Below are 25,735 nucleotides of genomic sequence, written 5' to 3'. Positions count from 1 at the left end.
TACATATACAGAATTTTCAATCGACCTACGCACACTTTACAGCTCCACGCGCATCTGCAACACACACGCACGCAGCGGGCGCGCTTTTTGCACTCAATTATATATGTGTGTGTGCGTACATACTTGGCTACGTTGCGACTTTAAGTTACCTTCACCTGCCACATGAATACATACATACATATATACATATTCACACGCGCAGGCAAATATATATGTATAATATATATGTATGTGTGTGCGTGTGTGGCGTTGAAAATGTGGGTGACCGAAGGGCGCTGTTGTGTGGGCAGCAATGACGGCTGCAACAGCTCAAACTATTTATCACGCATACAAGCGCACAAACACTGTGCTGCTATACTAAACTTGTGAGTATGTTTGTATATGTATCGACAATGCCGATAGCAAGCAAAATTAGTTCGTTGATGACGATTACAAGCGTACGCTGGACACTCCCTCCTACGTACTAACATTTGTAAATACACTTTGTTTATGTGCATGTGTGTGTGAGCTGTACGTGAAAACCCCCACACATTACACTGAATGGCTGTGAATTGCAGTTCAACTTCGCCTGGGATTTCGCACAGCTCCAGCACGTACGAGAATATGCCAAAACAATGGCAACGACAACAACAACAACAACAACAGCAGCAGCAACATAGCCAGCTTCACCGCTAAATAAAGCGGCTGCCGACTCCGTCACCGAGACACTGCCACACGTCGCCCCCTGCTAGAGGCCGCCAACATCGTATACATTAAGCCAACTCGCAAACGTGAACTCCAACGTACAAACAACAGCAACACCAGCTAGGCTGCTAGCAGCAGCTGTAGGCAAGGAATATCAATCGGTTGTACAACAGTAACAACAATGTCAACACAATCACTCACTGTGCATGTGGCTGCGACTCGACTCTACCCAGCAAAGCGCCGCTGCGCTGCCGACGTCGCCATTGCGCGCAGTGACGCGCACCACACCAGACCGACTTGGCTTCCTACAGCCAGGCATCAAAATGTTTTCATTCGTTTGTTGAATATCGAACGGAACGGTTCCATATTCTCTGCTCAGCTCCGCTTAGCTAGCAAAGAAAAGCTAAATAAAAGAAATAATTGTTAAATAAAAGTACTGTTAGTAAAAGAAAAGTGGCAAAGACACAGCTAATCATATAAATTCCACAGCAGAACAAAATAATACATTTGAGTTGGAATATTATAGCAAAAGCAAAAACAAAATTACTGCCTAAACGTGCAAGTGCAAAAAGTGAAAGAATTTGTGAAAAGTGCAAAACACAAATTATTTTGAGAAAAAATAAAGAAAACTGTTGAAAACCCTAAAAGTGAGCTCTAAAATATTCCATTGGATTACTGCATTTGGATTACCTCTAATACAAAAACAACAGCTTCTACAGACAAACACTATGGATATCGCCTTGTTGCCTTCACCGCCAGCAACGCCGCCACTATGCGAGAAACAAAACGAAGTAAGTATGCGCAAATTTTCGAAAAACCAAAATTCGAATTCAAAAATACTGAAATTGTTAAGTAAAGTGTAGTGTAAAGGCAACGGTTGGGTGGTAAATGTGGGAGTGGCGTTTAATATGAATGAGAAACAAGAAAGCAAAAGCCAAACGCAGGAAGCAGAAAAAATATTTATATTAATTATAAAAAATATTTTTTAATGAAATGAATTCTAAAAACAATTGCGTAAAATAATATTTAATTGTCTGAAAAAAATTTTTTTGGTTGCTTTAAAAACTTTTCAAGTTAAAAAAATTTATTTAAAATGCCTTAATATTAAAATATTTAGATAATGGTGTTTTTTTATTTTTTTGAAATATTTCTTAATTTTTTTTTGCACTCCAAAATTAATTACATTTAACAATGTAAAAGGGTTAATTTATTTGAGTTTGTAATTTGCTTATTTCATTGACTTGCTGGTTTCGCTTTACATATAGACATTAGCTCGATAAAAGTGAAAAATATATTTTTCAATTAAAAATACATTTTTTACAAGGTAGCCGCACACACAACTTTAATAAAAAGTTGGGCTATACACTAATACACACACATACAAGCAAACATGCATACATATATGTATGTATGTATAAGTATGTACGTGCGAGCGTTTGTGCACTTGATTTGTGTTGCACGCTCCCAACGAGTGACATATTAAATTTGTTATTATCGTTTACGGCAACAATAACAATAGCCACAACTGCGCTGCAATGACTGCAAATGCGTCGCAGGCAAAGGCAAACGCTGCGGCAGCGGATGCACACTCCCCCTTTTTTATTGCACATGCACATTTCGCTTTCCAATGACTTCACACCACCTACCTACAAATATACATAGATGCAGTTTCTTTTAATTTTTGTTGATTTCGCGAAAATTCACTTGCCATTTCAGTGAAATAAAAATAATTTTAGCTTTTTTTGGTTGCGGAAAAGGGTGTGTACCGAAAAATTGCCAAGCAACGCTATAAAAATCGCTTTTTACAAGCACGCTAAGCATAATGAGGGATTGTTCAGGCAAGACACTACGGTAAAAAGTAACAGCAAGCAACAACAATTTCGAGTGGTGGTATGACAAAGCGTCTGTATTTGCAACTCCCAGTCTACCTAATCCGCCTACATTCATTCACATATACCGACTACAGCTACACACACACACCCCTACAAACTTTTGGCGTTCGTGTGTATGTAGTATTTGTGTACACACCCGTGCGCTTAATAAAAACACTATTAATGCCTATTGCCTCGCCCATCGCTTTCGTGCGCACACATTTTGTGAAAACAAATGTTCTCCGTCGCATTCGCACCCAGCGCCGGCATTGTGATCACGCCGTGTTCACTCGGCCGTCAGCTGGTGTTCACGTGAACAGTGCATGGCCAACATGCCTCCAAATCTACAAAGTATAAAAACACAAAACATGTACATTGTACATATGTATGTATGTACATTTACTCAACACAGCGCGCTCAAGTACGTTCGATTCGCTCGTACTGAGCGTATGACCCCTTTGCGACGGCCTGCATGCCCTGCCCCTGCTTATTCATCACTCGTCATATGTGTATGTGTGTGGCGTTTATATGACTGGGTGGATGATACATTGGACTGTTGCGCGCTCACTGGCGTACGTAAATGCCGAGGTGCGCGAGAGCCGAGCAGCGCAAGAGTGGCGCTGTGAGCGAGTAAATATGCCAAGCAGTGGGGCGCTGTACTCACAGTGGTTTCCTATGAATGCGCATATTCATACATACATACGTACTATTTAAGTGGTTCTCTATGTGTGTCGGCTTATGGACGAACACGACGTGAGTACGTGAATATTTTCGCGTTATGAACGGAGGTTGCTGACGTCGTAAACTCGTTTCCTACGCTTATTATTTTCCATTTGTTTGTATATTTTTTACGCGTTTTCTAAGCGATTAAGCATATCAGTAAATTAAGATTTTATATTGCCAAATTATAAACAATTACCACAATAATTTGTCTAAAGTTTAAACACGAGATTTCTTGACTTGCCCCCTATCTAATCAGCGGCGACAAAAAATCATATAGCAAGACTTCCTAATCGCGTCCATAAGCGCCAAGCCCATTTATATAAATATAGTATACATACGTACGTACATATTTTAAAATTTAGTGGAAGGCAACGATTTCTTATCGTGCGCCAGCTGCAGTAAACAGCAATCGAAATAATAAATAGCAATAAAACAGAAAATTCTATAAAAAGGTGAAAACAGTAGCGGCAATAATATCAAACATAATACATATTTATATATGTAGAATAACCACTTATTGGCAAAGTCCAATGCTATTGCGACGGTATGCCAGCACTAACCCCACTGTATAAGCACCTGCCTGGCTCTTTGCACAACAAGCGCTAGAACAGACGCACACATACGCGCGCGCACATATTTTCACCTTCCCACAGCTCTGGCATAAACAATAGCAATGACGTAGTGACGTAGCGCGGCCGCCATGTGTAGGCCTGCTGTTTGCACTAGCGCTGTCATGCCGTGAGTGCGTGCCACGCTTTGTACTATGTACCCATGTGCACAGAAAGATTTATTTTCGTACATATGTGTGTAGATACATATGTATATAGATATTTATTGGTTGTAATTTTTTTCTTTGCCCACACACCTCAATGACGGCTCTGGCGCTGATATTCATATGTCTATGAGCTATTTTTAGCGCACACGCTCATTGGCGCTCAACAGCTAGTGCGCGCTCAACGGCGCTCTCGCTCCGTGCTCGAACGCCATCAGCCAGCGTGTGTCTTTCGGCTCTCCCATTGTATTTAGTCAATGACGCTACCCACAAAAGTGTCTAGTTAAGTGAGCGCCAAAGCATTTTATGCGCGTCAGCATGTGTGGCACTTATGCGCGCCTGATAAGTGCTTACGTACGTTCCGAAAGGTAGAAGCTTTTCGTATTGTGTCGTTCGAACGCGTTATGGCAGCAGCAATCATGTTGGTTAGCAATTTTGTATTGAGGTTACACGTTTCTCTTGTGTATGTGGGCAATCAGCGATGACCTCACAATACAAAGCCAACATAAACTGTAATGGCGACCGCGCAAATGAGCTCCGCTTTCGTGGGCAAGAATGTCCTGCAATTGTTTGTTATTTATACACGCGCGCGCCGGCGACGCCAGTTTCAAGTTCAAGAACTACAAAAGCCCGAGAACGAAAGCGTATACGGGATTACTATGCAGTTAGTTGGAACTATTTATTATAGAAATGAGGACTTATGAACATCAAAGATTGATTATTACCACTGTTACCACTGCGCTACACTTTATTTGAAGAACGTTGCCTACATTTAGGCGTTATACACACATAGCTCTCAACTATTTACTAATTCGATGTTTTCTTCTTCCCTTTGCAGGATGAAAAGCCCTCAGCACAGCATTTGCACGAGGAGATGCTCAAAGCCAAGCTGCAGTACAGCCAACAGTCTAAGCAGCAGCACATAATCACTCCAAATCCCTCGGACACAGAAGATGACGCCGAGACACCACCCTGCAAGAAACAGCGCTTGGAATTGCCACAGCCCGTAGCTGCATTAACGCCGCCGCCAGAAACACAGAAACAAGTACAAACACAAGAGCAACAACAAACACAGCGCGTTAGCGTTATTATGCATGTGAACAGCTCGGGCATTTGTTCCGCCATCGACGAGAACTCGTGCTCCTCCACCATTTCCAGCGCCTCCGCCGCGTCCACCACAACCACCACCAGCAACAGCAGCAGTACAGTCTCGCAAGCACCGCTGCTGACCTCCGATGACGACTGCAGCGAAACCAATGTGTGGCGCAGCTTGAAGTTCAAGATGAATCGTACGCGTTGCAGCAGTTTCTCGGCGCCGGCGTCCGTGCAGCAGCCACAACAGCAACCAGAACAAAAAGAGCAAAGCGAATCCAAACTGGATTTGGCGCAAACACACTTCCGCTTCACGCTGCCGGCTGTCCAAACAACCGTTAGCGCAGCACAGCAACAACAACAAATGTACACCACCACACCGCCACAGTATCAAGTAATTGCACCGAAAAGTATTTACCTAACACCCGCGGCGACACGCGCGTCCAGCAACGGCAGCGCGCCCAACGCCACCACAGTCATTCCCGCGCAATTGTTGGTGCTGAACGCCAGCAATGGCCTGCTACAAAACGTCACCGGCAATCCATCCATCGCCGCGGCCAGCAGCACACCAGCCGCAACGCCCGTACACAAAATGACAGCAGCGCAAATTGCCGCCGAGCGTCGACGCATTTACGTCTGCGAGTATCCGAACTGCGGCAAGAACTACTTCAAGTCCAGCCACCTGAAGGCGCATCAGCGCGTGCACACCGGCGAGCGGCCGTTCATCTGCAAGTGGGAGAACTGCGATAAGCGCTTCTCGCGCTCCGACGAGCTGTCGCGTCACAAGCGCACCCACACCGGCGAGAAGAAGTTCGTCTGCAGCGTCTGCCAGAAGAAGTTCATGCGCAGCGATCACTTGTCCAAGCACATCAAGCGCCATGGCAAGGATAAGGCGAACGGCGTGAACCGCAATGTTGCCGCCGCTACAATGGCAGCCGCAGTAGCGGCCGCCGCCGCTGCCGCAACCGCCTGTGGCCAACAACAGCAACCTGCCGTCGTAACGCCAGCTGGCGCTCACAGTGGCACAACTCACTTGCGTCCAATTGCACCAGCGTGCAGCGCGCCTTTGACAGCGAAGCACGCGCCACTCGCCGCCGCCACGTCCACAGCAGCCAGTAACGGCGCCGCTCTGCAGCTGCAAGTCTGCAGCGCCGGCGACTTGTTGCGTCTGCAGCAGGTGGGCGCGTTGCCGACCGCCTTCACCACGCTCATCGCCGACCAGCAGCAAATGCAGGTGCAACAACAACGTTAAGCGCTCACAATTAACACCGTCTAGTGGCAGCAGAACAAATTGCCCGGGCATTGGGATTTAGCAGTCAAGCGTCCGTCATTCCAAACTCATATTAATTTAAAACAACAAAAACATGCAGTAAAATTTCTTGAGTAGTAGTTGTAGAGATGTCATACCATTGAGCTCCATACTTCTTGTTGCTTATAGTAAAATGTTTAATTTCTTAAGAATGTCTATGTATTTATTTATTTGATATATAATTTTTGTTGTAAGGTACCTCTCATTGAGGAATGAAACATTACTTAAAGGCATAGAACCACTATAACACACACATACATACGTAATTAGCATATTTAATCTCATATATAATATGTAATCGTATTTATGCAAAAGCAGCCCGTAGACGCTGTCAATCCACAGGGTAGGTGCTGTCACGCCCTCCCTCTTTCTCAAATCTACTAACTAATCCTCTTAGCTCTTCGATTTTCTGCATTGAATATGTATCTGCAATTCCGTTTTAGCAATAATTAACGGCTTTTAAAAAAGTATCATTCTGTAATTATTATAATATCATTTAAGTTATTAAGTTTGTATTTGTTTGTTAATTTTTACCGCTAGCCAATAATTTTTAAAACTCTTTACAACAAATATGTAAAAATAGTAAAAAAAAAATCTGTGATATTTAAGTTATCTTAAACTGAGAACACACTTACATACATATATGGTATACTATATATATGTGACTACAGCTAATTTATTAAATAATGTAAATGTATATAAACTTATTTACTAAACTTTCTTACTTGTATGTATGTAAATAAACGCAATTATGTAATTAAGTATATTGGTAAAATGTATGAGTTGAAAAAAATTTGAAAAAAATTCAAAATAAGAAAAAACAAAACATAAGAATAATGATGAAGGCATTAAAAAGAGAAAATAAGAAGAAGAAGACAAACTTATGCATTAAAAATTCAACTTAAATACAAAATAAACACTCTTTCCCAAGTGTCTATCAAATCATAATAAACCTGTGTTTTACTTCTCTTGCGGAATTCAATGAATATTATATCTATTTATGGGGTCACTAGGGTAATCTGTCTTGTTTTTTGACATTTTTGCACAGAAATTTTTATTCTACAATAGAACTTTTTTTACATATGACGTATATATATCGTGGAGTGTTTAAACAAATTTTTTCGGAATTTTTGATGACATCTGTCGGAGAAATGGCTGGGTGAATGGGATGCGTTTTTCCCTGGCGGACACGATTTTTCATATTTGGATCATCTGAAACACAAAAACCCAATTTATTTTTAAAAAATACGTGAATGGTTATCGTCGCTACTAGAACCATGAAAAAATGTTGATAAATAAAAAAGTTGTTTTTTTTTTTTAATTTTTCCCCATGTTTTTTTTTACATAAATTTTGTCATACTCGTAACATTGTCAATAAATTGTAAAAAAAGTAGGGGCGATAGCCAGGCGTTTTGTGAATATTTAAAAAAAAAAATCGGTTGAGTAGTTCGGCCGGAATCATGTCTGCCATTTTAAAAAAATGTGTTTTGAGAAAAACGCGTATAAAGTTTGAGGTGAGGCACTCCGAGCGCTCCGAACGTCGAGCGGTATTATTATTTTTGGGCCTTTTTCGAAACCTTCCAGTGGTAAAGTGCGTTTCTACATTAATTCTAAGGGTATAAAGGAACGGAAAATGCAAAAAAAAAATTTAGAAAAGATTACCCTACTAATCCGTTATTTATCGAGAGTACTCGAAGTAAACTACAGCGAAAATCAAATTTACACCGAACTAAAAAGCTATTATAAATGCGCAGATTTACAATTACCTCAAAAGTACCTAGAAAACCTCAATTTGGATAGCAACTCTACCACACTTGAGATGAAATGCCATCATTATAACTGAACTTTGGCAAAAAATTTCAGTTGAGTTGTCATCGTCTTACAACTATCTTCGGCGGTATAATTACGATTGGGTTATCATCCCATGTCAAAAAATTTCAGATGAGTTTTCATCGCCTTACAATTTCTATGTGACTTGTATTGCTGATTACAACTCGACTCTGTCAAAAAATTTCAGTTGAGTTGTCATCGCCTCACAACTTTTTTGAATACACGATTTGATTGTCACCACTTTATAACTTGTTCGAAGGCACTACCTGGGTTGCCGATTACAACTCAACTTTGTCGAAAAAAATTCAGTTGCAAGTGGTATTGCAGGCATTGGGTTGCTGATTACAACTTAACTCAGTCAAAACATTTCAATTGTCAACAACTTTCATGGTCGGTATAATTACGATTTAATTGTCATCGCTTTATAACTTGTTTTGAAGACATACCCTAGGTTGCTAAGTACAACTCAACTTTGTCAAAGAAAGATTCAGTTGAATTGCCTTCGTATTACAACTTCTATGCAAGTTTTATAGCAGCCAGTGGGTTGCTGATTACAACTCAACTTTGTCGGAAAAAAATTTCAGTTGAATTGTCAACTTCTTTGTCGGTATTAACACGATTAATTTCCGGTTTTTGAATATCCTTGAGCAAGTATTTTGTCTTTATAAAATCATCAGTCATTTAATTATCTGGCAAATTATCATTTTAAAAGTTTCGGACCTAAATCCAATTTCAATTGAAATTAATTGTAATTTAATGCCATACAATTGTTTAGTTGTTTAGAAGCTGAGTTGTAAACAGAAATATATTTTACATCGATTATTTAGGAAACAATATTTTAGGTTAATATTTGCAGTTATACTTTATTTAGAAATCGAATTTGTTAATTTTTCGTAAATTTCATATTTGTCAAAGAAAATAAAATTAATAAGAACAGAAAGTATTGCGGAAACCTCCTTTGGAATGCTATAAAAGATGAAAGATTTTGGAAAGTTTCTTCAAGCAAAACTTTTTTAAGAAAACCTTCGGAGTAATTTGATATTTGTATTAGCAGAATCAGATTAAAATGAAAAGAATTGGGTTGAACAGTTTTTCTTACCTTGATCTAGTCTATTAAGGCCAGGTTCCTCCAAACAATTTTGAAAAAAATCGAATTTGTTTTTTCATAAATTGCTACTGTATACTCGTAGAAATAGTATAGAATTAGGCCCGAAGATCAGCAAGACCGAGAAGCAGGTATAAAAGAGTGAGGAGCGCTGCGGGAAATCCGGCCGCTTGAACGCCTTCGGTGGCGGCAGCTACTGCGTGCCTTTGATTTAAACTGATTTTTCTCCGAACCACGTTTTTTCGCATGGATGACACTCTCATGGCACTTATCGATATGAACCAAACGGCATTTTACCCCTTACATGTCTGGCTATGGCCTCAAGCGGAACCAGAAATATTCATTATTATTTAAAAAAAGTTATGAACAATTAAAAGTGAAAAAAGGGTTAAAAAAATACAAAAGTCCGCCATTTTGTTTATTTCTTCATTGAAAATGTTTCATTGTGCTTGAGGCCATAGCTAATTCGATACAGAACACGAAACCGTTTTGTTTTTTGCTTTCCGATAATTCTTTTCCAAGAAATGATGTCATCCATCTACGAATCGGATGAGTTTCAGCAGCCATTTTCAGGACCGCCGTTTTGAAAAAAAAAATAAAAAAAACATTTTCAAGTAATTTAATATATGATTACCCAACATGTTTTGTACTGAAAATAAAATGTATTGAAAAAAATTATGTTTTTTAGAGGAACCTGGCCTTAAAAGCTGTTTTGTTCACATCTTGAACTTCTGAAGCTGTGTCAACTCAACCGAGTTATGGTTGTACTTTGCCAGTTAATGCTAGTAAAAGAAAATTAACGAGCCTCAGAGTCCATTCAAACAACACATCTCAGCGTCGGTAAGCGTCGTTAACTATGTTACGCAATGCCAAAATATCAGTCTAGTGTGGGCCAAAACGATAGAGCTGACTACTTTTTTGATGACAAGAAACTCATAACAGCCGGCAACTAATCAGTTTAGTCGGCGACTTGCTTTCGTCCAACTTTATTTTGTAGACGCTCTTTTTATATGTGCTTTTTAGCAACTCGCTTTCGGTAATATACCAGAAGATTTGTTGTTTTGAAACTGTAACTTCATGGTCAGCGATTGTGTCTGTGAACTCAGGATCTGCTTTATAGTAGATACGTTAGATATAAAGGTAGTAAAAATTGAGGTTTTGCACGGCGACCTATTCTAATGGTGAATACGTTAGTCCATCGTTCACCGTGTTGCTGTGAAGCCGTCACGACTGTCAATATGTAGTAAACAAAATATATTCGAAGTCTATGTCAGACCAACTGGTCTGTTTCTCTCGAAGAAAACCCAATTGGCTAGTGATATTGAAAAAGCGAATAAGTTCGTCTTTCTTGGTTACCTTTACGGCACTTACTTCCCAGTTAGAACTCACCATATGAAAATGGAGACTGCAATTGCATAAATTTTGTACAGGCATCCACAAACTCATGATACTGACGTTCCAGCCAAATCTGAAAGGTGAATTTTCACTGTTTTAAGCTACAAAAAAAGTGATTACAGTAAGTGCCCAAGTATAGCTATGAAAGTATAGACCTCCGTAGAGACAGTGGAATGAAATGTGGATTGGCGTTGAAAAGTCCAAGTAGGGATATAACTGCTCTGGTTGTTGTAAACCTCGTTTAGTAGAAGGTGGGTTTGGTCTTGCTCTTGTGGCGGAAAAGGTTCTCTATATAATATTGCGGAATGCCGCCGAGTTGAGAGTCCTTGGCGGCTTAAAAACCAGGTTCACTTGGATTACGTCAACTTGAATGTCGTCGGAACGGATTAATGCTTTATTTCTTTGTTTCTAATGAGTAAGTTGAATTTAGGCGATTCCCACTTCAGCCGGTTCTTTACCGAAATTGCCCCGCATTCTATCCGGCCAAGGGCTGTACTTTTGGAGATCTAACCTAACACTTAGCACTTACCGATCCAAACGGGGTTAAATCGCCGAAAAAACAGCCCTTGGTCGGATGAAGTCCGAGTCAATTCCGGTGCGTAGAACAGGCTGTCGTGGAGATCCAACCTCGTTTGGATCGGTAAGTTTGAGAATTTTTAGTACGTTGGATTTGCGATATGAAATAATGAATTTGTAAAGGAAAAATAATTTTTGCTGGTCCAATATGTAATATATTTATTTAATAAAAACTTGTTTATATACGGTATAGTATATATTATTATGTATTTTAAACGTCCATATATTGACATTGTATGCTACTTCATATACAAAAATATTATTGGTTCGATTTGACATGAAAAAGGTAAAAATAAAAAAAGTTAAACATTGCATGCTAAATAACGGTATACAATAAATGAGCGAGTTGTTTATGATTTCAGAACGCTTAAGCTCCAAAAACTGCAGCCAAATCCAAAATATTTTTGTTGTTTGGTGAACAAGCTTGACGCACCGACATCTCCCAGGTGTCCAGTAAATGTGACAACGAGTATAATTTCGGCAATTTGGCAATGCGCGCTTTTAGCGCATCCTGTACCGCTTTCAGGAATGGCGTAGTGGCATACTCGTGTTGAGCCAGGGCGCAGTTAGGCGACGCCATCGGATACTCCTCTGTAATGAAAACAAATAAATTCGAGTTTAATAATCTGATTTGTACTTCACAAATAAATATACGAACCTGGTATAGTAACGGTAATTGGTGGTACACATGGTAATCGCTTGTCATCGAGGCAGCAAATTACTTTGATAGATTTGGGATTGTTTTGCGTTGTGCCGTCTAGTGTTAGCTTAAATTTCTGATCCAAGCGCGCTATTTCACCTTGCAGAACATGCGGTATCTCACACTCGTACTGAGAGGGCTTTTCGGACATGCGCTGTATTTTGGCCGGTGCGGGTGCGCTATTCGATAAACAAAAATTGGTCAATATAAATAGTATGTAATTTATTTGCTGGAATTTACCATATATCAGTGCCGAAGAGTAGCTCCAAGCAAGGACGGAAAGTGCGATGCAGTGTGTGATTGGCCAGTGGGCTTTGAAGTGTTGTATTAACAACTTCCATCAGTGGATTTGAAGATTTCTGCAGTATGATAAAAATTTTAAAATTAATATATGTATGTATGTATGAATATCAAGAAATATGTATAATAGAATACTTACGCCAAATTGTTGACCTGTGAAATTAACTATGTCCAGTTTCTCCAGCGCTTTCTCGCATTTTAGCAGCGTTTCTAGGGGCACACGCTGATTTGGATTACTCAAAATCTCCAGTAATTTGCTCATTTTAGTGAATTTTTCGGTATCTGAAAATTTGTATAGAACAATTAGTTCAGCTGTCCCGACTTTTAGCTGCGAAATTAAACTTACTTGCGCCGTCAGTGCCGATTTTGGCCATCATGCGTTTCAGTGGTTCAATATACTTGGTTAGTTGTTTGTATTTCTCGCGATACAAGTGATCTTCTTGTGGATTGAAAGGGCTGTTGCTGGCCACCTGACCCGGTGTGTTGAGTGGGGCGCTGGGCGATTGACGCATTTGCCGTTGTGAGTTCTGCATGAGATTCGACATTTGTGGACTTGAGGTCGGCACTAGCGCTGGGCTGGGTATCATTTGTGGATTAGGCATTTGCGACTGTTGTTGCTGCTGTTGCTGATTCTGTGCTGTCTGCTGTTGCTGTTGTTGCTGCTGCTGTTGTTGTTGCTGTTGCTGCAATTGTTGTTGGACCGCTGTCATGCCGGCAGGTGATGGGACCGTGCTTGGTGAGGGGCTCTGACGTAAGAACTGTTGCTGTTGACCAGGAACACCACGGTTAACTTGGAACATTTGACCACCTTGACCCATAGGCATGTTTGCTTTTTGCTGCATATTTGGCGCTATACCAATCATTTGGTTCATGCCACCTAATTGAAAAAGTATGAATTAAATCAATAATTTCATTGGTATTAACAATAGGAGAATTTTACCTTGCTGCCCAGCATTTTGTGGCATGCCACCACCTTGTTGGCCTTGTGGCCCACCCACTACATTGCCTGCATGCATTGGGCCACCTTGATTCTGTTGCATATTTGGTGGCATGCCCTGCATGCCTTGTGGTCCTGCATTTGGTCCCATCGGACCCCCGGCATTCATACGTGCATTCATCATTTGGTTGAGCTGTTGGTGATTCATACCCATTTGCTAAAACAAAAAGAATTCAGAAATATGAAATATTTCGTATATTATTACAATTGTATATACTTACTGCCATCTGTTGTTGTCCCATTTGTTGCATTTGTACGTTCATAGCGTTCACATTCATAGGTCCACCTTGCATTTGGCCGGGACCCATTTGCATTTGTTGTGCTGCGCCACCAGGACCACCTGGCCCACCGGGGCCTCCGCCGCCCATTTGATTCATCTGGCCAGACATACCACCCATTTGCTGGGCATTGCCAACCATGTGCGGCTGCTGTCCACCTGCATTACCTATACCACCACCACCACCAATAACATTCATTTGCATACCACCACCACCCATATTTCCACTCATTTGTTGCATCATCTGTTGATTGGGACCAGCACCCATGGGCATTTGCCCACGTATACCCTGCATTTGTTGCATCTGTTGTCCCGGTCGCTGCTGACTTAGTGTTTGTAATAAATTTGTCGCAGCAGCAGGACCTCCAGGGCCCATTTGATTGGGATTGGGACCGCCAGCCATTTGGGCATTACGATTACCTTGGCTAGCAAGTGTTTGGAGCGCGTTTAAGGGGTCTGGCATCATACCTTGCTGGTTCATTTCGGCATTTTGTTGCGGCGGCGGTTGTGTAGGCTTTCCTGCGTAGCCAATAATTTTAGAAATGAATAAATTAGGCAAAAATCACAATACACTCCGTCATGTGTACGTGTACATTCATGTGTGTATATGTGTAAGATAATTCAATGCAAATACTCACTTTGTGCCAAATCTTGAAAATGCATAAAAAGTTTCGCCACCAAACCCATGTATTCCTCCTTGCTGCGTGACTTCTTGAAAATATGATTTTCCATAACACCAGCATTTTTAGTAGGATCCGTGGTTTGTAGTGCTTGGTTTCTAAAACGAATATCACAGTAGAAAAATTTATTATACAAAATTTTCACGAGAAATAACTTACATTTTTGCAATCATGCTCTGGCGAAATTTTTGCGAGGGCCATTCTTCTGCCATTGCAATATATTTAATTTAATAAAGCAGAATTCTTCTATAAACTTTCACAATCGATGAAGAAAAAACGCAGTGACAGCGAATCTGTATTTTTCAAGGGAACAAAGTAATAATGGAACACAGCTGTTTTATCGATGGTTTGTTTTTATTAGTAATTCACTAATACGGGTGCTTTATTTATATTTTACAGAAAATATAATATAAATAGTAAACAAAATCACGAAAAATTATTTTAATTCTTTATATTACAAGATTAACCTGTGAAAAAATATTTTGTTTATACGAACAGCCGCTTGTTTACGAATGAACTGCTTAAACCAAATCCAAAATGTTTATATGTAAACAAACAAAGATGGCGGCTGTCAACATACTCAGAAATGTATTTAGTTACTTAGTGATGCCAGACTGGAAGAATTAAAAAAACTTGCATTTCTATTAGGCTATTGATAGAGGATCAATTTTCCTTCTTAAAACATAAGGGGTATTCTCTTGCTCTTGCAAGATTGCAGATTGCAAAAATACTATACCGAAATATACAAGAGCACGAGAGCACCCATTGCAGAATCTAGTGATATATGAATGGCTAATTCGGCCAATTTGTTGTGAATGACTATCAAGCATGGCTATTGTGAATTGGCGCACCTTCTGCATACATTTTTAAGAAAAAAAACTGTAACAAATCTTTAAAATTTAAATAGAAATAATAAAATCCATTTAAAACTTATCTTCCTCAACAATTTAACCACGTTATATGTCTTTATGTAAAATGGCAACTATAACAGGGTTGCAATTATATTTTTTCGTGACATTGCACGCAAATATACAGAGGTTTTGGTCTGACATATTTTGCAGCCCTTGCAAATATTTTTCTGCGTGTGTTTGTTGTTGTGCCGTTGTAAATCTGCAATTCTTGCACCGTGCACCGGGTTTTGCAAGAGCAAGAGAATACCCCTATGGGTTTTGGTCTGACATATTTTACAGCCATTGAAAATAATTTTCTGCGGGTGTTTGTGGTTGCGCCAGTGCACCAAGAGGATATATATGCACCTCTTGCACCGTGCAAGGGTTTTGCAAGAGCAAGAGAATACCAGTATAGTATCTGTTCTGTAAGTATAAATTCTATTAATCTACGAAAATATTATTTATTATATAATAGTATACACCTAATTTTATTTCATGAAGTAAAGTTAGCTGCAGAAAACGAAATTAATTGTAATTTCTCTGAAAATAGCTTGTCGCGCATAAGTTCTTGTTTAAATTGATGTTAGTATTATTAATTAAGTATTTCATTTTGCATTCAATTTCTTTTGTACTAATATTGGGATTTAAGGGTAGGTTCCCGCTCTCAAGAAATGTAAAAACTTCATATAAAAATAAAAAACGTTCAAGAAATGGTCAAGAAAATTTATTGCGGTCGCGTTTATTGCGGTAAATTTTCGTGTGCTAGTATGCAGCTCTAAAGAAATTTAGTACTAATTTTTGATAAATTTTTTCAATAAAGTATGAATATGGCAACGCAGGTTTTGCGAAGAAACATGAAATCAACAATTGTTTCTTGAAGGAAATTCAAAGTAATCGTTAAATTCATCCTAATTGAGTTAAAATCATTATAAGTATAGTTTATTTTGAAATGATGTATAAAACTTAGCAATCATCAACAACATTCCTTAAATTGCAATGAAAATATTTATGTTACTACACACATACATACATACATACATATAACACACAAATTTTATTTTCTTTGTTTATTCTCTCTTGCTCTTCTTATATCGATCATTCACAATGCGAAACCTGAAACGACGTTAAACTTTGAAAGAGATTAATTTGGCTCTTTCAAAGTTTAACGCCCTTTTTCTTGCAGAAATGCTTTCAAATTTAATGAAATTAAAATTTAGACAGAAATTTGGTATGTTTTTCAAGTTTCTTTTAAGTCAACACAACGTTGAAAAATTAAAATTTCTTGCGATTATTCCTTGTTTTATCAATACCGAAAAAGAATTTTTTTCAAATAATTAGAACCGGAGACATGTTTTCTTAGAAGACCTTTAGGAAATATGAGGAAGAAAGAAACTTAACATTATAAAAAAAAATAATAATGGGGCGACGTTATCCTAAATTTTATTGTAATTGAAATATAGTAATGTTAAGGTTCACAAAAAATTACTTCAAAATTATAAACTCAATACTCTCATACATATACATATGTATACATACAAATGTGTATGTAAAATGTACATCTGAATAGACTAGAAACACAAATTTAACTATCTGAAGATTTTAAGACTACAAAATGTCATAACCAAGGTTATATATAATTATTAACACGCCATAAACTTGACTTGATAAATACCTAATAATGTCAGGCATCTGTAATCTTTACCTAACATAATTAGGGGCCGTTACCTGAAGATGAAGGGAATTCAGTTCTGTGGTATTGCATTGTATTGTTTAAATTAGTATCCCGATATTTCAAGAAAGCACTTTGCTTTTTTGGTGATAAATTACGTTTCCATAAAATAAATTAGTGGTTGCTTTATCTTCAATATTTTTTTTTGTGATTTTTGATATTTTTTTATAAATCGTAATCACTTTTTATGCTCTCGCAAAATGTTGCTACAGAGTATAATAGATTTGTTTACCTAACGATTGTTTGCATCACCTAGAACTAATGGAGATAAATATGGAATTATATACATATATGTAAGTATATATCTATATATAATGATCAAGATGAAGTGAGAGAACTGATTTGTTTGGCGATTTTTATCATGAAAAAAGAATTATTAAAGAGCTTGCTTAAAATTCGGGTGTTTCCAGTGGAATCACGGCTACGGAATCGTTGAAATATTGCAGAAGTGTTTTGGGCATTCTACTTTGTCACGAAATCATTCAGTGAAGGTCGTAAATTCATCGACAACTTGCCTAGTGTGAGTCGTCCATCCAATAGAGGTGGACGATAACATCGTAAAAGTTAAAGAAACAGTGCTTCCAAATTCCAAATTCGCTAAAGACACAGAAGATCATCACAGCCGTTACTTATAATAGGTGGTATGAAATGTTGGATTAAAAGTTGGCATGCTTGGCTCAGGAGCCTATTTTGAAGGCGATAACAAGAATATTTGTATTGAAATATGTGAAGATTTAGTCTTTTGACAGTTTTTTGTCAGTCGGTATAATTATTTTCGTTATTTTAGTAGATTTCATAGCGAATGTATCGGTCAACGCGTGAATTATCTTCCTAAAATTACGTAGAAAAATGTTCTCAAACAGTTAACGACCTTCCCCTTTCCCCTAGACTCAATAAAACTTTAAAGTCTTTGCATTAGTTGAAATATGTGATATTTTAATGAAATTAAATAAACAATTTCGTTAAATATAATGTGTGTAATAAAACTGAAATCGGCCTATACTTCGTCCTGAACCCCCTATTATGGCTAATGATTTTCGATTCTCTACTTAACCTTTTCCTGGTGTAATATAGTCCCTTTGGGTTGAAATTATAACACTTATTTCAAATTTCAGTACATTTCGTTGACTTTAATATACATATGTACATATGTATTTCGAATACGAAGAAAAATATAGTAATGAAACTAGGTGTTTCCATGACCTATAATACACCTGAATAAGATACCAAATCTATTGACGGTTGCGTCGCTAAATTAATATTGAGTTCTTACGCAATATTTTGTTTTTTAAAGTTATGTCAACATCTGAAGTTGTTTCCTTGCCAGATTGCGAGAGTATAAAATGGTCGAATACACCCGAACTTAGCTCTTCCTTACTTGTTATTGATATTTTGAGAGAGTAGTGGGTTTTTAGTTTTTTTTTGAACTTTTCAAGGCGATTGAATCAAAATCGACGAAGTTATGAGTATTTTAATACCCGGCTTATAATGTTTTACTTCAGATTTCAAAAATTTAAAGCGTTTTCTACACACTCACATTTTCAAAGTCAGTCTACTCCATAACTTCAAAACTACTGCACCGATTGTTTTGAAATTGTAAACACCATTTTTATACACAATTTAAGAGTTAACGTCAAGGAGAGTATTTTCAAATTTTTAATATGTTTCATTTTGCAATAACAAATTAACTGATATTTTCGCCAGTAATCGTATTTTTCATTTCAAAGCTTTAACACTAATAATTCTAAACATGTTTTCGGCATTACCAGGAAAAAGCGATTATCTAACTATATAATTTTTAATTCTTTGTTTTCAGAACATCCAGCATTGGTTTATAAGGGATACCGCAAATCAATATTTTTCCGAAGTACTCCAGACAAATTGCTGTCATTGCCGCATTTTTTAAATATTTTTCCATTAAAATTTAAGAAACAATCTTCAAAATCATTCTATGTATAATGAAGTTTCGCTTTTTAAAAATAGATTTTAGCAGTTTAATAAAAAAAAATATAAAAAATTGGTCTTATTTTAAATGAAATAACCCTACTCAACCCTTAAAGCATTTTTAAATAAATATATTAAAATAATCCCAGTTTTCTTCTTTTTCACTTCGTTGTTTAAATGGCATTCTTTATTTTGCTTCTTTACGATACTAGATGCAACTACCGCAACAAGGTTAAAACAGTTTATTTTACTGCCATTTTCCAGATTGGCAACCCTATGACGATGTCAGAGAGAAATGACAGCACTAACAACATGCCATGACACTCTTTGAGCGCCATTTTTACTATTTCCCTTTTAACTTAACGGTATACCGGATGTATTTGTGTGTGAGTTGATTGCATAGAGCACAATTCACTCTTTCATTTAATTTTAAGCATTTTCTTTACACACATTTAGTAAAGTATAGTTTTTAGGTGTTGATTGATATGTTTGCCGAACGTTTTTCGCCGCTCAACACTCACTAAATGCTTAACTGTGCGCTAACGTTTAACGTGTATGTTGTTGTTACTACTGCTACCTGTGTTAACGAGCGCTCCACGACGCGACAACGGCTATTGCAATTTTCGTTGTCGTAGCCGCTGCCGCTGCCAGCTTGTTGGATGATAGCAGCACAATTGTCACGACATTCGCTCCTCGTTCGTTTGCCGTGGCGCATCAGCAGCAAAAACGTTCGTTCGCTCGTTGTTCATTCGTTTATTTCGATTGGTTTGCTTATTATTTTACTTGCGCTGGTATTGTACCGTATAATTTGCTGACGTTTGGAAATTCTGATGTGAGAGATGTGTCGCAGTTAGAACTCCAAACTGAAAAGAAGTGAAATATTTGCAATTTAAGTTTCGGCCGCTTGCGAAATACACACACACACATCTACATAACATATCCAAACAAATAAGCGCTCACCTTGAGGTGATGGCAGAAAAGCAGAAAAATCCGTGACAACGCGTGTAGATATTAGAAAAACTAAAGTTAAAAAATAAAAAATAAAAAAAAAAACAACTGAAATATAAATGCGTGTAATTGTGCTTGCCCGCTCGGCTGTTTTTTGTTGTTTGTGCGTTCGGTATGTGTGTGGAAATGGAAAATGATACAAATCGAATTGAGCAGGCGAAAAGGTAAAAGAGGCAAAAAAGCAAAGTGCAAAGTTTGCGAAAAACAATATTAAAGTAGAATTGAAACATAAATATAAACGCAATACCGCGCGCATAAAATGAAAACACCAAGTGGCTGTGTCGCAACAACAACAACAATCGTCGCCGTAGATGCGCTGTTGTTCAACTGATTTTCAGTTGGGAGGGAAGGTGTGCCGTGTTGGCGGCCAGTGTAAAAAAGAGCTGTCGCTCAAAGTGCAATGTTAAAAATTCAACTGAAGTTTCAAAATGAAATAACACCAACAATAGCAACAACCACAAACGTATAGCAATCAACCAACAATAGCTTTAACAACATAAGAATATTTAATATTTTCAATTGCCATCAACGCAATTCCATTTAAGTAAGAAAAAAACCAAAACACGACAACAACAATATAACGGTGTGCCTACAACAACAACAATAGCAGGAGTACAAGAAACACTTTGTTTAGCGGTGATAGTCACAGCAACAACAATAACAACACTGGGGAACAAGCAGCATTTGGTCGAACACGCGGGGTGGTGGACGGGCGTCTTGGGGTGAAACCGCAACCAAATAGGTAAGTAGCAAATATAAATTGGGCAACAATTTCCCCCAACTACAACGGCTGTTCAGCATTGAGCAGTGCTGTTCGCTTGATTAGGCAGCCCCACAGGCGTATAGCGCTGGCTGCCGACCAATAATAACAACAGCAGCGCCAGCGGCAGTGGTGGCGGCAGCAATACACATTTACATACGTACATACATATTTATTCATGTGTAAATTGACAATATTCGTATCTATCGACCGCCAGCAGCGTCGGCACTTTGGCGCTGCCCTGCTTTGCCTTTGCCGTGCTTTACATACAATTATATATGTATTTACCATAAGTATATACATTTATCTACATACATACATATGTATGTAAGTATGTAAATGAGAGGTTTCGGTGCTGCCGTGGCTTGTGGTAATTTATTGTCGCCGCCGTTACCAAACTATCTTTCTTTCATTTGTTGTTGTGTGTTTTTCGTTTTGCTGATTTCGCTTTTATTTTTTGTTTCCGTGCACGCTTTGCTCTTTTCACCGTTGCCACCTAAGTATTTATGTGCTGAGCGCTGGCATGCTATCAGCTTCACTATCGCAACGTCGCCGCTAACAAACAGTGTGGCAAAATACAATGAATATCGAAGTGATTAATATGCGCGTAAAGTGCGTGCTCAAACAATATTTTGTTTAATGACAAAAAGGTTAGAGAAAGAAAATTAAAATATTATTATGGCCCAAGTATTTGCTAACATTGACCTTCATATTTTATCTTTAATAATGTTCTTACCAAATACATACATATGTATGTATGTATGTATGTACATATGTATGTAGGTGTGAACCAGAACTGAAGCAAACGTAACTGTTTTCAATCGGTAAAATAACTATTTCAAAGACATTTTACACCTCTTCGAAACAAAAGGAAGTGACACGCTTTAATTTAATGGCATGTAAACAAAGCGATAAACGAGTACATAACCGCTAATGACACAGTTGTTGTTATTAGTTATGTGTTTGTGTAATTTCTACACGTGTGTGTGTATTTCCACCTTGCTAGACTTTATTTAATCTGTTAAAGAGCTTTTCTTACAAGTTTTAACTACAGATAGTCCCAGTACATATGTATATACATACATACATATTACACTATATAAGCTAGGATATAAGTACATATAGTTAAATAATAAAAATATTGTATAATATATAAATAGAAATAAATATGTACATAATTATGTGTGTGTAATTAAAAAAATACATATGTACATCACATTTAAACTATTAATATTAATATTTCGATGTTTACAACGAAGTTCACCCATAAACTATAGCAATTAGCTTAATGTGATTAAATAAATATAGAGCTCAAGCTGCTTCCAATCACTTGAATCATCAAAGTTTTGTTGTTGCGGGCGGCGAATATTGTTAAAAAGCAAGAAAAAAGATAACTACGATTCCATCGAACCAATCACAGGTGCATTTCTTACAGCATATCCATAAAAGGGTATAAAAGGATCTTTATCATGATTTTGATTGGCCAGTTTGTATGACAGCTATGTACATATATGCTATAGTGGACCGATATCTTAAAAACGGAGGAAATAGTTCTCATATATGTAAATACGTATGCATATGTATGTATGTACATATGTATATATGTATGTATATACAGACCTAAAGGCTGATATGTCTAAATGGACGCAGCTCGCCCGCTGACCAGTATATACATACTTACAAGTATGTATGCATTTTATAGCATCTCAGGCATTTATGTACTTCTGGGTGTTCCAAAGGCAGTGGTTTTAGATACATAAATATATACATATGTACATACTTATGTTTATTTTTCTAAAGCATTATGTTTCGGCGCAAAGTCAACAGTATCGCAGGCTTCAGACCTCGGAAATAACCAAGTATTTTCCATATTTCAAGCATGTGTACATTTTGGTGTAGATATATACATGTGTACACATATGTATGTATGTATAAATATCTGCAATATGTTTATGCGTTTATATGTGAGTAGTTAATGTATGTACATACATACATATGTGTGGCTGCGGCATGGAAAAACAGTGCTTCTGTGATAAGAGTGTAATAAAAGGTAAGTGTATACCTACAAATTGCGAAATGTTTACAAATATTTTTAAAGATTCAGTAACGGAAAGTGAGATATAGTCACAGCAGGTTAATGTACAGTGTACATTGTAATTAAAAAAATACATCAAACATTTTCAGAATTTTTTGAAATAATAATTTATTTTTGAATTAACTTGATTTTAATATACATAATAATTTTAGCAGGAAATTTAACTTGAAAATATTGTCACTGTTCGGGTTTCAGTTTGAATTATGTTACTAAAGCTTCTTCATAGGTCCTAGACTAGCTTTTGTTTAAAAATTTAGCTCGTTCTGTATGAGTTAACTCGTCCGTAAACTAATTATTACTTTAATTTTGTAGTGCCCACTTTCTTCAAAACAAAACTACGTGGACGAAAACGTATTTTGACGTTCAATGAAGGTAGTTTTTTAAATAGAAATATATAATCTTCGACAAAATATCCAATAAGGTTTCTTTCTTTGTCGTTACAAGAAATTCTTCAACATTTTGATACCGGTTCGATAGAGTGAGGCTTCGAGGTCTTCAAAATAAGTGTTTGCTTCCAACTGGACTTTCTTATTTTGTATTGTATTTTATATTGTCTATTTGAGTGAAATATTTTTCCAGCGAGACACTTTTTGAGTTTGTAAAAGCGAATTTAGTAAATGAGCGGCTAGTTCCGGAACATTGTTTCGGTGCAAAAGCGTTGCGGCGCTCATCATGCGGAAGCTCGTTCATCCATCGGGAAACAACAAAAACAAACACAAATTATTGCCTTGTACCTGTAAACAAAAATATCATAGGTAGCGTCACTTTGAGGCCCATAACTTGAAAACGGTCGGGTGTAATTTTCTACTTAAGCTTACACTTACTTACTCTAAGGCAACAATAGATCTAATCAAAAAATTTTCAGTTCATTTAGAACGTAGATATATCCAAAATATAATATATACATATAAATAACATTAGGGTGTTGGTGTGTATAAAAAATCTATGAAAATTCCATACAGCCTTACTTAAAAAGCCGAATATCTCGAGAAGTATTAATGATAGCGATTTTGACCTCGGACCTCGGCTAATAAAATTTCCTACAAGTTTGTCATTTACATTTTTTCTATAGCCCTTGTTATTTACGAGATATATACAAAAAAAATGCGAAATTCATGGAAAAATCAGGTTTAGAGCCCCGTACTACCTCGCCGGTGTGAGTTTCTACTTTGTTGCAATGGGCACTTTTGTAGGGTGTTCAATTCTGAGGAATATGTGTCTAAAGTCAAAGCGATACCTTAAAATGGCTCTGAGCTATAGAAATTTAAAGATAAAAAATCACGATTGTCGTTTTTTTCAATGGAAAATTTTCACATGCCTTGGTCCAGTCCTTAATGTTAATATTAACGGCACAAATTTTCGGGGAATTTTTTTTAGGGTATTTGCGAGGAAATTTCATGCCGGGATTGAAAAAAATTTTTAGTTAAAAAAAAACATCCTAGTATACATACATACATATATTTAACACACAGAAGACAAAGTTCTGTTTACCTTTGTGTGAAAAACTTACCTTAATTAATTAGCGTTAATTATGTTGAAAGAAGTTTGATTGATATGTTAAAAGAATGACACCATTCCACCACTATTTGATTAAAAAACTGTTTGTCATGTCGCAGAAAAGCGCGTGCGTAAGCAGTTAGCAAGTATACAGTTTAGCATTTATGTACATACATACATGAAGATATGTATGTGCCTTTGAGTATGTGGTATACCTTAATTTGTTTTGTTTTCTAATTTATGCTTTGGTTTCCACTGTGCACGCCACAACGGAGTTTCAAGCGCTGACGTGCTGAAGTGGTGCAATGCGCACTGGGTGTTTGATTGCCTACTCGCTGCACGCCGCAAACACCGTTCGATATGCGACGCGGCGCACCGCGTTCGTGGCTACTGCGGCGCCGCCACACTGCTACGTGCTCCACATTTTCCCCTCCGTTGGCTCGTGTTATAACATTTCCATGTTACTTAAACGCATCCTTTTGTCTTTTTTTGTTGTTGTTGTTGTTGTTAATTTTTTTCTTTTCTGTTTGCTGTTTGCTGTCTCTACTGCCATTATTGCTGTTTCTACCGTTGATTGTGGCGTGCATTGTTGCTGCTATTAATGCTGTTATTATTACTATTATTATTATTGTTTTTGTCGCTGTTCGTCAATTTTGTACTTTGACTGATTTGCTCGTTGTTTCGGCGTAATGTGGTGATGCGCGTGCTTTGCGTTGTTTATTTTTGTTGTATTTTGTGCTTTAACTTTGTTTTTGCTGCCTCGAACGTGTGTAGTTGGAGCTTGTCATTGTCGCGTAAACGCCGCTGTCGCCTTCATTTCACAATTTTCATTTAAATTCTCTGATTTTTTCGTACTGCTTCGCATGTAAATTGTGTGCCTCTTTCGCCGTTACGTGGCGCGGTTGGTCGGTCGCTGCAGAGCCCGCTTTACACAACGCTCCCCCCACGAACGCGCTGTCAACCGAACGCCGGCAATCGTTTTAGTATTCGCTACGCGCTGCAAATTGTTGTTGTGTGTTCGTGTGTCCATTGGTTTTTATCGGCTGCAGTTTTTGTGACATTGTGCACCGCACCGCGTTGCCCTAACCTCTACCCTTCACCTACATACATATGTGTGTACATACCAGCAGACACATGCGATTGCATCAAACGCTCTGTCAGACGTCAAGTCAAATGCTCACGCTTTGGCTTTGCTTTTACTGTTCAGAGGTTTGTATTTTTGCTTTGGCGGCGTCGGAGTTTCGATTTGGTTTTGCTTTAGTTACGATTTTACGGGTGTGTGATTTTGTTGTTGCTTTCTTATACGCTATTTAAATTCCAGCTAATGCGCGTTATCAGCGCTGGCGTATATCGTAATTGTCTTTTAAATTGCTTCTGCTTTTTGTTGTTGTTGATGTTGTTGTGATAAGCTGTGAGAATCGGTTATACAACGATCATTTAATTTAAATTCATTTCCGCTGGTTTATGCCCCCTTGTCCACGAAAATTGTGTATGCACTTGA

The 25,735-nt window shown here is 37.8% G+C and overlaps 3 protein-coding genes across 6 annotated transcripts in view; 2 read left to right on the top strand and 1 right to left on the bottom strand.

Annotated features, from left to right (window-relative positions):
* Positions 1 to 1,252: 1,252 nt before the first annotated feature.
* On the top strand, positions 1,253 to 6,507 carry LOC120768527 (Krueppel-like factor 10). 2 transcript variants are annotated; one of them, XM_040095257.1, is made up of 2 exons: positions 1,253 to 1,475; positions 4,889 to 6,507. In XM_040095257.1, the coding sequence occupies exons 1-2, from the start codon at positions 1,413 to 1,415 to the stop codon at positions 6,392 to 6,394; spliced, it is 1,569 nt and encodes a 522-aa protein (XP_039951191.1). In that variant the 5' UTR covers positions 1,253 to 1,412; the 3' UTR covers positions 6,395 to 6,507. The 2 variants fall into 2 exon arrangements, with proteins under 2 accessions (XP_039951191.1, XP_039951190.1); XM_040095256.1 differs by lacking the exon at positions 1,253 to 1,475 and adding an exon at positions 4,394 to 4,714.
* Positions 6,508 to 11,540: 5,033 nt separating this feature from the next.
* LOC120769015 (mediator of RNA polymerase II transcription subunit 15) lies at positions 11,541 to 14,693 on the bottom strand. 2 transcript variants are annotated; one of them, XM_040095858.1, is made up of 9 exons: positions 14,471 to 14,693; positions 14,270 to 14,409; positions 13,576 to 14,159; positions 13,298 to 13,511; positions 12,704 to 13,234; positions 12,497 to 12,639; positions 12,298 to 12,416; positions 12,016 to 12,236; positions 11,541 to 11,948 (listed from the first exon to the last, which is right to left on the bottom strand). In XM_040095858.1, exons 1-9 carry the CDS (start codon positions 14,521 to 14,523, stop codon positions 11,725 to 11,727), a joined length of 2,229 nt encoding a protein of 742 aa, XP_039951792.1. In that variant the 5' UTR covers positions 14,524 to 14,693; the 3' UTR covers positions 11,541 to 11,724. The 2 variants fall into 2 exon arrangements, with proteins under 2 accessions (XP_039951792.1, XP_039951793.1); XM_040095859.1 differs by having other exon boundaries at positions 13,576 to 14,150.
* Positions 14,694 to 20,188: 5,495 nt separating this feature from the next.
* Positions 20,189 to 25,735, top strand: part of LOC120769639 — a 56,539-nt gene continuing 50,992 nt past the window's right edge. For both annotated transcript variants that reach the window (XR_005704868.1, XM_040096744.1), the window contains exon 1: positions 20,189 to 20,624. The gene's annotated coding sequence lies outside the window, so the exon portion shown is untranslated. The remainder of the gene's footprint in view (positions 20,625 to 25,735) is intronic.

Source organism: Bactrocera tryoni, chromosome 2, assembly GCF_016617805.1.
Source record: "Bactrocera tryoni isolate S06 chromosome 2, CSIRO_BtryS06_freeze2, whole genome shotgun sequence".
Classification (NCBI taxonomy): domain Eukaryota; kingdom Metazoa; phylum Arthropoda; class Insecta; order Diptera; family Tephritidae; genus Bactrocera; species Bactrocera tryoni.
Note: the sequence above shows the minus strand (reverse complement) of the source record. Positions and strands in the feature narration are given on the sequence as shown.

Bases quoted from the DNA above. Each gene is read 5' to 3' on its own strand.
- LOC120768527 (XM_040095256.1), top strand. From the start codon at position 4,532: ATGACCTCACAATACAAAGCCAACATAAACTGTAATGGCGACCGCGCA. The intron at 4,715-4,888 runs GTTAGTTGGAAC...TTCCCTTTGCAG, and splicing joins GTATACGGGATTACTATGCA to GATGAAAAGCCCTCAGCACA.
- LOC120769015 (XM_040095858.1), bottom strand. From the start codon at position 14,523: ATGGCAGAAGAATGGCCCTCGCAAAAATTTCGCCAGAGCATGATTGCA. The intron at 13,512-13,575 runs GTAAGTATATAC...TTTTTGTTTTAG, and splicing joins TGGGACAACAACAGATGGCA to CAAATGGGTATGAATCACCA. The intron at 11,949-12,015 runs GTTCGTATATTT...TTTTCATTACAG, and splicing joins AATTACCGTTACTATACCAG to AGGAGTATCCGATGGCGTCG.